The sequence below is a fragment of the Artemia sp. Qi Xiang Cuo genome, chromosome 14 (assembly GCF_049724085.1).
Source record: "Artemia sp. Qi Xiang Cuo chromosome 14, ASM4972408v1, whole genome shotgun sequence".
In the NCBI taxonomy this organism is placed as follows: Eukaryota; Metazoa; Arthropoda; class Branchiopoda; order Anostraca; family Artemiidae; genus Artemia; species Artemia sp. Qi Xiang Cuo.
This window is the reverse complement of record NC_142807.1, coordinates 8,058,163-8,072,873: the sequence shown is the minus strand read 5'-3', so window position 1 is coordinate 8,072,873 and position 14,711 is coordinate 8,058,163. Positions and strand designations below refer to the sequence as shown.

The following is a 14,711-nucleotide window of genomic DNA, read 5'->3' as shown; positions in this document are numbered from 1 at the left end:
AGCGTCTTGAAGTGACTAATCCACGGGTCCTAACAGCATACCTTGAAGTCCTACAGTCTAAAATTACCTGGACCTTTGTTGTCGCTTTGTATTTTCGCAGTGGAACCTTTCTGCACACACGAAAATCTGCCTATGCCATTCCTTTACCTTAACCAGATTACTAATCAACGACCGTGGACTCATATAGGCCTATTAACCCACTCTTTTGCACTGGAAAAGTTTACATAAAAGTTTCCAATCATGCATTTTATCCGCACGTGGAGTCGAATAACCTTTTAGGTAACCGCCAACATGGATTCCGCCGTAAACGTTCAATGCCAGACTGCCTAGTGGCCCAGTACCAGGAGTAGATAATTTTGGAGACCACACTGCCTTTCCATGACGATAAATAAAAGTTCAAATAGGGATAAATCCTTTTAATAGACAGTGATGATGATATCAGTGATAGAAATTCACAAAAATACTAGATATTTCGGTCACATATCACAGTATTTTTGTGAATTTCTATCACTGTTATCATCATCACTGTCTATTAAAAGGATTTTATCCCTATTTGAACTTTTATTTAGTACCAGGACTGGATCGAATTTCTTGTAAAAGGATACGACAACAGGCTATTGTTATTTGATGTCACTAAAAGCTTTCGACAGAGTATGGCATTCAAATTCATTTAATTCAAAAACAAGACATAGCTCTCGCGGGCAAAGCCCAAATATGATGTCTCTTAGTCATAATTAGCAAAATAAAGTTGTCTAATAAAGATTCGTCAGGATAAAATAAACTAAAGACTAAAAACACTAGAGATTGAGAATAAAATTGTCTGATAAAACTTTGTTAGGATAAAATAAACTAAAGAATAAAAACACTAGAGATCATTGTAATGTTTCACAAAGCTTAGCACAAAGCTTTTACTGTAGCGCATGGTGTTATAGGGGACTGCGGTGAGTTTCGGAACGCTATCAGCTACTGCCCTGGGGGGACGAGATCTTATAGGGACAGAAGGTGGGGAAGGAATGATCGGTAGGTGGGATGTAGAAGGAGGGAGGAGCCAAATCTTTGGCATAATTTTTCTCGGCGGGAAGAAAGGGATTCAAGTTTAAATTCTTTGAGGTAAAAGGAATAAGGTAGAGGGGAACCGCCGTAAATGATTTGCAGTAATCTCTTCTGAACTCGTTCTATTTTATCAGTTTCATCCTGAGTAAGGGCAAAGTGCCAAACAGGACAAGCATATTCAACTAAGAGGTGGATGGCATCGTCGCCTACTAAAGAAATTTCAGGTGTATGGTGTTTGTGTACACCATATACCATTCTTTTCATCGTTTACTGGTGGTTGTTCTATTTCAGGTGTATGGTGTTTGTGTACACCATATACCATTCTTGTCATCATTTACTGCTGGTTGTTCTATTTCAGGTGTATGGTGTTTGTGTACACCATATACCATTCTTTTCATCGTTTACTGCTGGTTGTTCTGTATCTGTTTATTTCCTGTGAATATCGATCGAAGGCAGGTGTATCCCAGGGTAGTTTCTTGGCACCTACGCTTTTCATTCTTTTTATAAATGGCATGGGAGACAACCTTGCAAGCCCTTTACATCACATTACCGAAGAAGTATGATAAACGTAGCCATCCCAAAACACGATGTTCCAATCCAAGCCTCTCTACTCACATATCTTTTGGAAACTGAAAAGTGGTTCAATACCGGGATAGTCAATTTCAATGCTTCGAAAACTAAAAAGCTTCTGATTTTCCAATTGAAAATGTCACGCATATACCGCAAATTCGTCTTCGTGACTGAAGCTACAAATAGATTAGGCAAGCTTTGCCTTCTCGGATATTACTCTTCGTCGCAAAAAAAAAGCTTCAACCGCTCCGCCTTATCGTCCCACTTTACAAATCTTGCATCAGACCCATCTCTGTATAGGGGTGTCCGCTGTTTGTTGGGGCTCTGAAAACGTTGTTGACGCAACTTCAAAAGACCCGAAACAGGGCTAATAGCGCAGATTCAATCGTTCCCCATGACTCTCTCCAGTCTAGTCGGGAAAGCCATGATGAATCGTTTATGGGTGTTTTCTACAAGTACATAAATTCACCTCCTTCTCCAGATCTTTCTTATATCGTGCCCTCCGTTGTCCGACCGACAAGACAGTTACTCAAGCAGGTCTGTCAAACAAGGTCGACACGTTGAGAACAGAGAACTTGAAGAACAGCTTTATTTGATGTTGAACTTCAATTTGGAACCATCTTCCGGGGCACGTTTTCCCCAAAAGTTTCGTTATCGAATCCTTAAAAACAAGATTTAACAGTCATCTAAAGCCTCGTGACGGGGCGATGTAGGTATTTAAATTTACCTGGTACCGCGAATTTAGGAATAAGTAAAACAAATATTTTGGTAGAACAAAGGTTGGTCTGAGAGTATATGATACTCTGAGACCAAAAAGATTGGTCTTCAATGAAAATAATTTTGCCATAATCCACACAATATGGAAAAAAGTTGATATTACTTTGCTGCCATAAAATTGATTGTCACCAATAATGCCCACGATGTCAGAACAAACATAAAAAAGAAAAAAAAAAGTTGAAATTAGTTGGAATTAGTTCCAACTAATCAGAAGGAAAAGAAGAAAAGTTTGAATTAGTTCACTGAAACGTATCTGGAAAACTGAGACTTTTTTCTCTCTTTGTCTATGTAAGTTCTGACGTTGAAACGATAACAACCGACCCCGTATCAAACTAATGGCTAGAGGAAGTAAATAGCAGAAATATCTGATATACTACTAAACTGTTTTGTCTAATATACAATTAAAAGCAGCGTTGGCGATTCAATACTTAATTTTTCAACTTGTTTGTGACACAGCTTGATGAAACGACTGGTATTGTCAGCTTTGTGTCTACGTGAAGGAAATCTGACAACCGTATGACACGCCCATGGCAAGCATGTGGAGGATAATTTTTGTTTTGGGAAACTTTCAGCATTAGAACAGTAGAACACTAGATTTAGCACCGGAACAGAAATGCCCGATAAATGGATGGTACATCTAGATTGGCAATTCGATTATAAAAATTAGTATGTGAGGCTATAGAGTTGCACAGAGGTCTGAATGTAGAGAGAAGTATGCTAAAAGTGAATTTTTGTGGATAGCATTTTTCAGTATTGTAGTTTGATAAAATTCTTTGAAATGTATCAAATGGGAATACACTATGAAAGTGTGTTCTGACGGCGCCCCAGCAATGCTTAACTGCCATTCTTTGTTTCAATTCTTGTTCAAGCGAAAGTTCAGAGATATTACCGTTTTATATTGTTCTGTTCATCGTCTAACCGGAATATTGAAAATACAGCCAGTAAATTTTCTAAATCAAGTGATTTCGGCATTAAATTTCATTTGATTTATTATTAAATTTTATATTAATTAAATAATAGATTGTATTATTAAATAAAAAAAATCGATATTAAATTTTACTAGATTTAATGATAACTCTAACTTGTTCCTCAGCTATGCAAAGAAAGCAATTCTGGTTTTGGAACCCTCTTGTTACACTCCCACGTAAGATGGCTTTCCAAAGGAAATTTTAAAATAGTGGTTTTTTAATGCATGGAGAAATTAAAAACTTATTGCAAAATGTTTTTCCAGGCATATATGCGAAATTCTCCGCAAAATATGCGAAATTAACTGCTATGAAATTATTATCCTCTTTTGGTCAGCATATTTAGCTTTGTGAAAACTTGCACTACGTGGAAACAGTAAAACTTCGTCTCTATGAAAATTCTTACTTATAATAATGATATAAAGAAATTAATTGTAATAAAGTTTTGTTGATAGTTTTCTTTTTATGGATCAAGAATAATAATAAAAAAAGAATTTGTTATACCGGAAATTCATTTTTGTTTTTTCTTTTTATTATTATTTTTTTTTAATAGGCTCGTTCTGCGGCGCCGTGTGTTTTGTTCTTTGATGAGTTGGACTCCATTGCAAAAGCTCGAGGTGGCTCTCAGGGTGATGCAGGAGGTGCTGCAGATCGAGTAATCAACCAAATCCTCACAGAAATGGACGGAATGGGCGCAAAGAAGAACGTATTTATTATCGGTAAATATTTTTACATCTATCTTCCCAGGGAATTGTTGAGACTATCTCAATAGTAACGGGGTCCTTAAGCCTTTGTCAACCTTTGAAGGAACCTGTTACTTTAATTTATTAACTAAAAAAAACAAGTTTTTCTAACTGAACGTAAGGAGCGACATTAAAACTTAAAACGAACAGAAAGTATTCCGTATATGAAAGGGGCTGTCCCCTCCTCAACGTCTCGCTCTTTACGCTAAAGTTTTTTATTGTTTAAAAAAATAAAATTGTGAGAAAGAGTCAAACTTTAGCGTAAAGAGCGAGGCGTTAAGGAGGGGACAGTCCCTTTAATATATGGAATAATTTCTGTTCGTTTTAAGTTTTAATGTCGCTCCTTACTTTCAATTTTTTAAGTTAATTTCTGACCGTTTGTGAATTAATGCAGCTTTTATTTTGGCTCACCGTACATGAATAATTAAAACGAAATTCGCATATTAATTTTCCTTTTTTTGGCTAATTAGCTTTCTCTAAATTTAGTTCTGACGTTACTTACGAATTAACTTACGTAACGAATTTCTATATTCGTATGTTTTATTACGTATATTAGGGAGTTCGCTCCCTAGTCAATACCTCTCTTTTTACGCTAAAGTTCGAATTTTGTTCGAATCATAAACCCCTGAATCACAAAGGCCGGTTCATTAGAATAGATAGCTCTTTTGAAAGTACTAAAAAAACTTAAGCGTAAAGAGCGTGGTATTGACTAGGGGTGAACCCCCTCATATACGTAATAATGTCTGTTCGTTTTAAGTTTTAATGTTGCTCCTGAAAACGCCTGTATACTTCCCAATAACCAATACTATATGTAAACAATGGGCAAAGTTTATAACTTGCAGCCCTTCCCCCGGGAACTGTGGGGGATTAAGTCATCCTCAAAGACATATTAATTAGATTTTCGACTATGATGAACAAAATGGCTATCTCAAAGTTTTGATTGGGTGACTTCGGGAAAAAATTAGCGTGGGAGGGGGCCAAGTTGCCCTCCAGTTTTTTGGTCACTTAAGAATGGAAATAGAACTTTTAATTTCCGTTCGAATGAGTCCTCTCACGATTCTAGGACTACTGGATTGATGCGATCACCCCTGGGAAAAAAAAAAATAAATAAATAAACGCGCATCCGTGATCTTTCTTCTAGCAAAAAATACAAAATTCCACATTTTTGCAGATAGGAGCTTGAAACTCCTACAGTAGGGTTCTTTGAGACGCTGAATCTGATAGTGGGATTTTCATTGAGTTTCTATGACTTTTTGGGGTTGTTTCCCCCTTCTTTCGAAAATAAGGCAAATTTTCTCCGGTAACTTTTGATGGGCAAGAATAATCTTGATGAAACTTATATATTTGAAATCAGCATAAAAATCTGATTCTTCTGATGTATCTAGAGTTTCGGTTACTATTGAGCCGGGTCGCTCCTTACTTAAAGTTCGTTACCACGAACTGTTTGATATGGTTTTTCATCAGGCACTACTTTTATTAAAGGGGAGTGGACTGATAAATTGTGAGTGGTGAGGTAAAAATAAGGGAATCTTTGCTCTAATGCTTGTCATAATAAGAGGAAAAGAATCATATCATTAATATTTTATCCAATAATTGTTGCCACGTTTGGGTTGCCACGCGTAGCTGTAGTAAGATGTAATATAGAGGAAGTATTTATATTTGGTATTTTCTAATCTTTTTAGTTTGTATGGCAACACGGAATGTAACCCAAGGAATAGGCTCAGTGCAGTTTCTTAAATCTTCGGCGCAGGGGTGCCAATGAGGGGGGGGAGTCAGATTTTTGTTCTTTTCCCCGCCAATGAGGGGCTGTTGATTCTGAAATACATTTTTATTTAATGTTTTCACCCAATAAGTACAATACCCCCCTCCCCTGCTAGATTCTGAAAAACTCCTTTTCCTGTATTTTTATTTTTTGTGGGTGGGGGGGGCAATATTGTGAAAAGGGGAAGAATATTTTTTCTGTGGTTTTCTCAAAAAAGTATGGGCTAAGATTTTTTTTCTCTTTTTTATACCTATCATGTGACAGACTCTTCGTCGGTTTACTAATAATTATCCAGATAAAAAGGATTGACTGTATTCATGAAAATGAAAAATTAATGTCTAGTTTAGTGATTTAAATCGAAGAACATTAGGAAAAAAACCTGAGACTTGGTCACCAGCAGAAGTGCTGATTCAAGAGAAGCTGGTTAGGGTCGAACTGATATGAGAGAAAACTTTAACACTTCAGCATAGTTTAAGTAGGATTTAGTAGCTACGACTGTTACTCATACTGCCATGGGTGCCAATTGGAGGGGGTAGGGAGGCATTTGACCGTCTTTCCCTAGATTTTTTAAAATATCTTGGTTGGGTATGTTCAGTAAAAAGAAGTAAAATTGCTCTCCTTCCCCCTAGATTTGAAAAAAATCTTTGTATAATTATCAAAAAATATCCCCCCCCCTTACACCATGTTAAGGCCCTTTGACGCTACATTGTTACCTAGGAGGAATAAAAAAAATTAATGTTCAATGTTATTTTTTTAAGCACCTTTCATACTACGTGCGTAATTTTATATGTTAAGTAGTTAAGTTACATTACGTTAAGTATAACATCTCATAATTAAACAATTCCTTTCACATAAGGCCAACGTTTTTGTGAATTAGTTATTTTGTAATCAATGAAAAATAGTTTAAAAGTAAAATCAGCTACCTTGTTTCAGGATCCCAATAAGCTGAAATTATTTGAAATTTAATGATTTCGGTTTATTAGGGGTTATTTTCAAAATTTATTCAACTCTGCATCGTCATCTAGGAGGATTAAAAAAATTCAAACTTAATGTTGGTTTCTTAAGCAGCTTTCACACTTTGTACAATATTTCTGTGCTAAGTGGTTAAGTTGTTACGTTAAGTATAACCTTTTACGCTTAAACAAGTCCTTTCACAAAACGCCTACGTAAAAATCCATAATACCATCTTAATCATCGTCTAAGATCCTTATAATCGTCTTAAGCAAACTATTTAAAAACTAAACATGTGAACGGGTGTTGGAGATTCAAGTTCCTTTGAAAAGTGTATTAGTTTAATTTCAAAATTTATTAACTGTTTGTTCAAAAATATCATTTTATTGCTACTATGTTGACTCTTCCATATTGTAATGTAAGCTTATATAACGTACATCTCTGTGTAGAGATCAAACCTACTGGCACCGCCTACCTTACGGACAAAATTTTGCTCTTAAGTTACATAACCTACCTTAGAGCCTTGGGTTATTGGGTCACTTTTTCAGAGGGACAGAAATGGTTCTTCCTCAGCCAAATGGAAAATGAAAAAATAAAAATAAATGCAGATAAAAAAAATTTTCAGATTCTTATGATTAACCTTGCCACTTAGCTGAGTACCGCTTGATGGCGTTAGTTGTTCTTTCTCGGAGACAAACTGAATTTTACTCTCTTATGGGTTTTCTATGCTCTCTCTCTCTCTCTCTCTCTCTCTCTCTCTCTCTCTCTCTCTCTCTCTCTCTCTCTCTCTCTCTCTCTCTCTCATATATATATATATATATATATATATATATATATATATATATATATATATATATATATATATATATATATATATATATATATTGAAAAAATTCAAATTTTTGACCAAAAAGGTGACATCGAGCCATAACTCCAGAACGGTAAATAATAAAAACCCGCTTAATTTCTCAAAAGAAAGCCAATATAGTTCTTCCAAATTCATATTCTATACATAATTGTTGTTATTACAAGTCAAACCGAGTTACAACAGTATTTAGCCCCAAAAACGTGATTTGGTACCACTAGGAGCACACTTAATGTATATTGTTATTAAGTGATAAATTTTGCTTTTTTCGGTATATTTTTTTAGTTTAAAGTAGAAGTATAATAAAAAAAAGTAATACTGATAAGTCTAATGACGTTTTTTTATTTCAAAATATAAAAGTCAGGTATATAATGCACACAAAACTGATTCGAAAATGATACAGACGTAGTATAGATAGATAGATAGATCGTGTATTTCAAAAAGCCCAAGAGCCATATACACACAAAAAATATGAAAATAGAAAAATTACAACAGAGCAAATTACAAACACACATTAACATGAATACATAGCGAAAAATACCTTCTGGTAAAATACCAAAAAAAAAATAACTTCAATTCCATATAATTAATAATAATTAATTGTAAAAACATTTCCTTCTTTTTAATCCCTTCTCTATGTACGCACCAATACGAAATATTGTGGTTGGATTACTACTTTGTAATATATTTGGAAGCAGCAAAACAATCCCATGTAAGTATTTTTCCCTTAAATCAGAGAGCACCGGGCACTTTCGGAGAAAATGGTCCAAATCTTCGTCCTCATCCCTACAAAGAGGACACACATACCGACCATCAGGATGTACTATCCCTCTGTCGAACACAATTTGTCTGCTCTGGATTGGGAGACAATTCGCGCTATGTTGAATCCATCGACATAAAATCACAGCCGGTAAATTGAATTTAAAATAAATTTCCTCTCCAAAATTAGGTTTAGCCTGATTATACTGATTCAATGTAGTAGAATTTAATACCAGTCTTTGCCAATACTGAATTTCTTGACCCTCTAAGATAAATTGTACCTGACTTACTAAATTTGTTGGTAGATCAGGGGAACCAAGACCCTCATTCCATAAGTAAGCCATTCCCACACTTTCTAGTAATGACCTAATTTGGGATGGCCACGACCTTTTCGAATCATAGCTCAACATCTGATAATAAGCAGCACCTACTAGTCTGTCTTCATTGCACCTAATGATCTTCAACCAAAATCTAAGCATCAAAATAGACCTACGTAGTTTTAACGAAAACAGGCCCATATCACCTTTCAGAACCTGTGAATGAGTTGTCTGATGTAATCCAAATAGTCTTTTATAATACTGGAGCTGGAGGGACTCAAACTTCTGTGCCGCTTCTCCGCCCCAAATCTCCGCTCCATACTCTAATACTGGTAAAATTTTTGTATTAAATATTCTTTTGTGCATTTTTAGGTTTTTAATTCCCATTATCGTCGGATTTCTAAAAATTGCAGACATGGCCACTTTGCCTCTATTAATTAGTTCATCAACATGACTCTTTAAACTTCCATTTTCCGATAAAACAAATCCTAAATATTTTATTCTTTTACTTACTTTAAGTTCCTCATTATTAAATTTAAATTTATAATTATCTTCGCCACTTGTTTTCCTTTTTTTAAAAATAACAACTTCAATCTTTTCAACATTCAGCCTTAGTTTTTTCATCTGCAAATAATCATCTATAAGACTCAAAAGCGTCTGCAGATCTTGCGGTGTGCTAGCCACCAAAGCAATATCATCTGCAAATAGTAGTAGTGATAGTTTATGGGTCCCTAGACTAACATTCGGAGCCCATCTATTCTCTAGATAATCAACAACATCATTTATAAAAATGTTAAACAATTTAGGAGAAAGAGTGCTGCCTGGTTTTACACCCAGCTTAATATTAAAAAACCTAGAAAATCTGTTACCAACTAGCAAGATTCCACTCACACAAATATACATACTCACTATCAACCTCACGAACAAATGAGGGAGGCCAATTCTAACCAGGGCATCCTTTAGTAGCTCTCTGTCGACACGGTCGAACGCCTTGTGGAGGTCCAGAAATCACACATAAAGACAAGTTTTTCCATTTCCGTATTTATCAATTAATGCCTTTAAAATAAATATTGTATCTACCGTCCCGTACCCTGTTCTGAAACCTCCTTGTTGTTCATGTATTATATTATTTTTATATAACCATTTAGAAAGCCTTGTATCTAGTATTTTCTCCACTATCTTACTTAAAGCAGGGACTCGCGCTATTAAACGATAATTTATGTGCAATTTAGGGTTATCTCTCTTAAAAAGCGGCATAAGCAATGATCTTTTCCACTCATTTGGCCATTGTCCTGAAGTTAACACCTTATTAAAAAGGAAAACAATTATCGACATAAAAATTAAAAGAAAATTCTTAAATAGCGTTATTGGTACACCATCAACACCCACAGCCAAACCTCCTTTTAAATTCTTGAAGACAAACTTAACCTCGTCATTACTCACTTCCCCTACTAAATCATAATCATGTTCCTTCATGGGATAAACAACCATCTCTGTGTTATGTGTTACCTCTTTTAATTCTGTGCAATCACCTTCCATGCTTTCTAGGTAATCAGGCCATGATTTAGCGTCTGGAGCCACCTGTGTCTTTCCTTTTTCATTTCCAATATCTTTCCTCACATAACCCCAAAACTTCTTAAAATATTTATTTCTAAAATAATTTGCAATATCCAGTTTCTTCTTAATCTCAAACTCCTTTTTTTTCCTTTTAATTATTCATGAGTTGATATTCATGAGTTGATACTTCTACATTGTTATTTAATCTATTCTAGAGCGTTTGTTTGAGTAGATTTTTGAAACGTCAGGATTTAACACTCGGCATTTGCTCACAGCTTGGAGAATATATTGCTTTTGGCCTTTATCTTTTGTCAAAAGGTTGTTAATAACCCAGACAGGTTGCCTCTCGTCAGACCATTCATTCCAGCCTCAAATCAAAAGGCTAATGATTATGCTACCTTCGCATGGTCAATATACCACGGCCCTTTAATTAATCAGTGGGCAGGCCCGACCTCCTAAAATTAAACACCACGCTCAGCCATATCATTAACTACTTTAAATTTTTTGACAATTTTCAATCCTTCTTGGAAGCCATTATTTTGAGGCCAGGTGTTTGGATGTTGTCTTGGGAAATCTGTTTTTATCAAATCGATCAAAGAATGTAAAGGTTTCTTTGATTAGTAAATTTACCAATCCTACCTGTATCAACTACATGTTTTAAATTTTCTTTCCTGACTTTTGGGTTTACAACCCTAGTATGCTCTGATGCTGAGCAATTTACTAGCCATTAACAACTTTTCGTCGGCTCTAATGGAGGGATCGAAAAAAGATAATCCCATCAACTCTGCATTCAAATACCACAAATGGTTCAAAAATTTGGTTCAGACACCTTAAATTGACGGTGAAAAATGAACATTTTAAAGCAGTAAATAGCCTTTGCCATCCACCTAGCGTCATGAATGGCTCATGGAGTTCTAAAACCCACAGCATTGCTGTATAAAGATCCAATAAATACCAGAGCCAACTCCAATAGCTTCTTATAGTCATCCCTGGGGCTGCTCTAAGTTAATTTGGTTTCGAATTCAACGGCAGCATTTGCAATTACTTCTGGAGGTAGCTGCTTTTGTACTAGATTGTCACTGATACCTGTGGCATATTTTCCTTTGTCTGTCCTGGGCAACGCAGTGAGGAATCTTTTAAAAATGTCTGGATGAGGTCCAGTAGTAGATCCTATTTTTGTGTCGAATGCACCTCTTAACAGAATTTCCAAAATATAACGACGGCAAGTTAGGTATAACAACTCTCTTCCTAACATTTGCTCCAATATGACGCATACTCCTTTGAGTCTTTCCGTGTTGGATGATGTAGTGTCGAAGCACATCGCCTTGACGGTGTTGGAAAGACCCCATTCATGTTGGCATTCATATACATCTATGACTTGCTCCTCTCCAGAGCTGTTTGTTGTTACAGGAACTCCCAGCAACTGTTCCTTTTCGCTATATAAAATTGCAATAGCTATTCGCTCACATTGTTCATTTTTCAAAACACCATATAAAAGTTTACCGTCCAAATGGACAACCAGGTCTCTTTTTCAGGAATATTTACTTTATCAAAAAAAAAATTAGTATATAGTTCTCTGAACATTTGCCTTCAATGGTGTAATGAAGTTTTCGAGACTTTGTACTCAAGAGAGTTAAGATTTAGTGCTTCTAGAGTAGCTATTAAAATTTTCGTGGCATCTTTGTCTGATACCTTACATGGATCTAACAAAATGGACAATTTCATGTTTAAAATGTCTTTAAAATCCCTTGCAAATGAAACCCTCATCCTCTTGCTTTCAGATGGTCTTGGATCTTCTAGAGCTTCTTCAGGGACGTTCATTTTCTCCAAGATCTCTATTTCCTGGTAGATGCTGTATATCAGGACTCAATATTTATGGTCTTTCCTTTTCCTTTTTACCTCTCAAACGGAACTTTCTTTGCGTAAACTAGTCAAGTAATCCCCATAGAATAAAAGATTAAATTTGAACAAAAGGCTCACTATGTTTGAAAATTGAGTTTCAAAATACTTTTAAAAATAAAAAAAATGTTAATTCTGAAACAGATTATGGAAAAACCCGTAAAATTTTTGGAATACCCCACAGTGGCTCCTAAAGATACCAGGTCGCGTTATTGGGACTAAAGACTGTTGTAACTCTGTTTTCCTTAAAACGACAACAATTATGTATAGAATATAAAGTTTCAAGGACAGCATTGGCTTATATATATATATATATATATATATATATATATATATATATATATATATATATATATATATATATATATATATATATACAATTCAATTTATTAAATACAACAATAATTACATAAATACACTTAGGCGCTAGAGGTCCCAAGAAGCATAGCTTGTGGAGGACCTCGTATCAAACACAAAATCCACACAAAACAAATCAGGGAAGACAAAAAAAAAATACAACAATATCTCGAAAATATAACCACAATACGAGAAAAAACAAAACAAAAAAAACAAACAAACAAACAACCGCTACACAATAATTTTAGACTTCATTTTCTCCCAACTGAAATTTCCTGTAATTTATTTAAATTCCAAACCATTAATAATAATATTAAACAACGGGGTTCTAATCTGATTCAACATAATAAGAGAAGAAAAAAGCAAAGAAAAAAAAACTAGATAATGCAAAGCGGAAAAAATAGATAAAGCAAAATGAATAAACAAATAAAAAATATTTCATTTTACTTCATGCTTGCTTGCTTACTTGCTTACGTATTGTTTCTGTCTCCTTTTTGGAAGATTTGTATACAGTGATACTACTGACATAATAAGAGAAGAAAAAAGAAAAGAAAAAAAACTAGATAAAGCTAAGCGGAAAAAAATAGATAAAGCAAAATGAATAAACAAATAAAGAAACAAAAATACTTCACGGCTTAGAGAATATTTTGCTTACTTCGTGCTTTCGCACGTCATTTTCATCTTTTTAGGTGCAACCAACCGACCTGATATTATCGACTCTGCTATACTCCGACCAGGTCGTCTCGATCAGCTTATCTACATTCCGCTCCCTGACGAAAAGTCCCGTGAGGCAATTTTGAAAGCAAACCTTCGGAAATCCCCTGTTGCCCCTGATATCGACTTAGTTTTCCTAGCTCGCAGCACCAATGGATTTTCTGGTGCTGATTTAACCGAAATCTGTCAAAGAGCTGTCAAAATGGCCATTCGCGAATCTATCGAGGCAGATATTAGAAGAACTAAAGAGAGGGAGCAGAATCCAGATATAGATATGGAGGTAATTCCTTTCTTCCTTTCTATCGGAGAGACTTATGTACCCCTACGTACAATTTCCTCCCTAGAACAATACTGCAATATTTATTGTTGAGAGGGGGGGTCCCACCTGAAATGAACTCCTGTGTACGTGTGTGGATAATATTCACACTAGGTATGTACGCTGATTTTTTTTTTTTGGGGGGGGGGTGTTCAAAGCCATTTGAGAAATTTTACTAAGTGGGAGGTTTTTGGTGGAAAAGTGGGCCAGAGATCCTTTTGAGTATATGCCTGTTCCAGACTATTGCTTTTAGTGTATATTTAGTCTTGTTAAAGTCAAAATGTCTAAAAAAAACTTTTTGGTGACAGGCATAGAAGATGCGTGTATTATATCTTAGATAAAATCTAACAATGATTTCTTGGCATATTTTATTGCAACTAGACATTTATGTGTAATAAAACCATGGGCAAAGAGAGTTTTTAATGTCTAAAATCAAAATATCGTGAAATTGGCGACTCAAAATCGTGATTTTCCTAGCTTTTTCTTTTGGTTATTTCGGAATTGTGAAGTTTCTAGGGCAGTGCCACATTCAAGTCACTGTTGAGACGTTGGACTGGACAGTAAATAAGCAGCTAACTAGTTAAAATTGACAACGCTTTTCGTCCTCAAAAATTTAAACGCTGATGATATGTTAACTCCAAATAGAACCTTCAAAGAAAATCCTAAACCTTGCTGCCGTATGCTGTTTGCTGCCGTATTTTTAGCTTATGTTTTTTGCTGTTTTTCGCCACATTTTTTTTTTAATTTAGTAGTCACTTCTGTTAAAAGCTACATAACTAGATATGGAGGTCTTTTTGATAAAAGTTTTTTCGTTATAATATATGATATAATTTTATATGTAATTATATGCTACATATAATTTTAGTTTACCTATAATTAATCACATGTACGTAATTACTATTGCAATAATTGTATTAATTACTATTATTCGGCTTACGTAGCTTTACGCCTATATGTCCCTCTAATACCAACAATCTTTGAGTAACCAAATCTGACTCTTTAGCCTGGAGTCGGAAACTAGCCTCGGACGGAAAGAATATACATTAGTAGTAATTTTAATAACCAGCTACCGAAAAGATAAAACAGAAGGGACCAACGCCGTATCC

At 35.1% G+C, this 14,711-nt stretch overlaps 1 protein-coding gene across 1 annotated transcript in view; it reads left to right on the top strand.

Moving 5' to 3' along the window:
- The window catches only part of LOC148944087 (transitional endoplasmic reticulum ATPase-like), a 138,152-nt gene that overhangs the window by 114,776 nt on the left and 8,665 nt on the right, over positions 1-14,711 (top strand). Inside the window, exons 11-12 of the mRNA XM_089100497.1 lie at positions 3,919-4,084; positions 13,265-13,569. Of these exons, the coding sequence (XP_088956623.1) occupies positions 3,919-4,084; positions 13,265-13,569 (471 nt within the window). The remainder of the gene's footprint in view (positions 1-3,918; positions 4,085-13,264; positions 13,570-14,711) is intronic.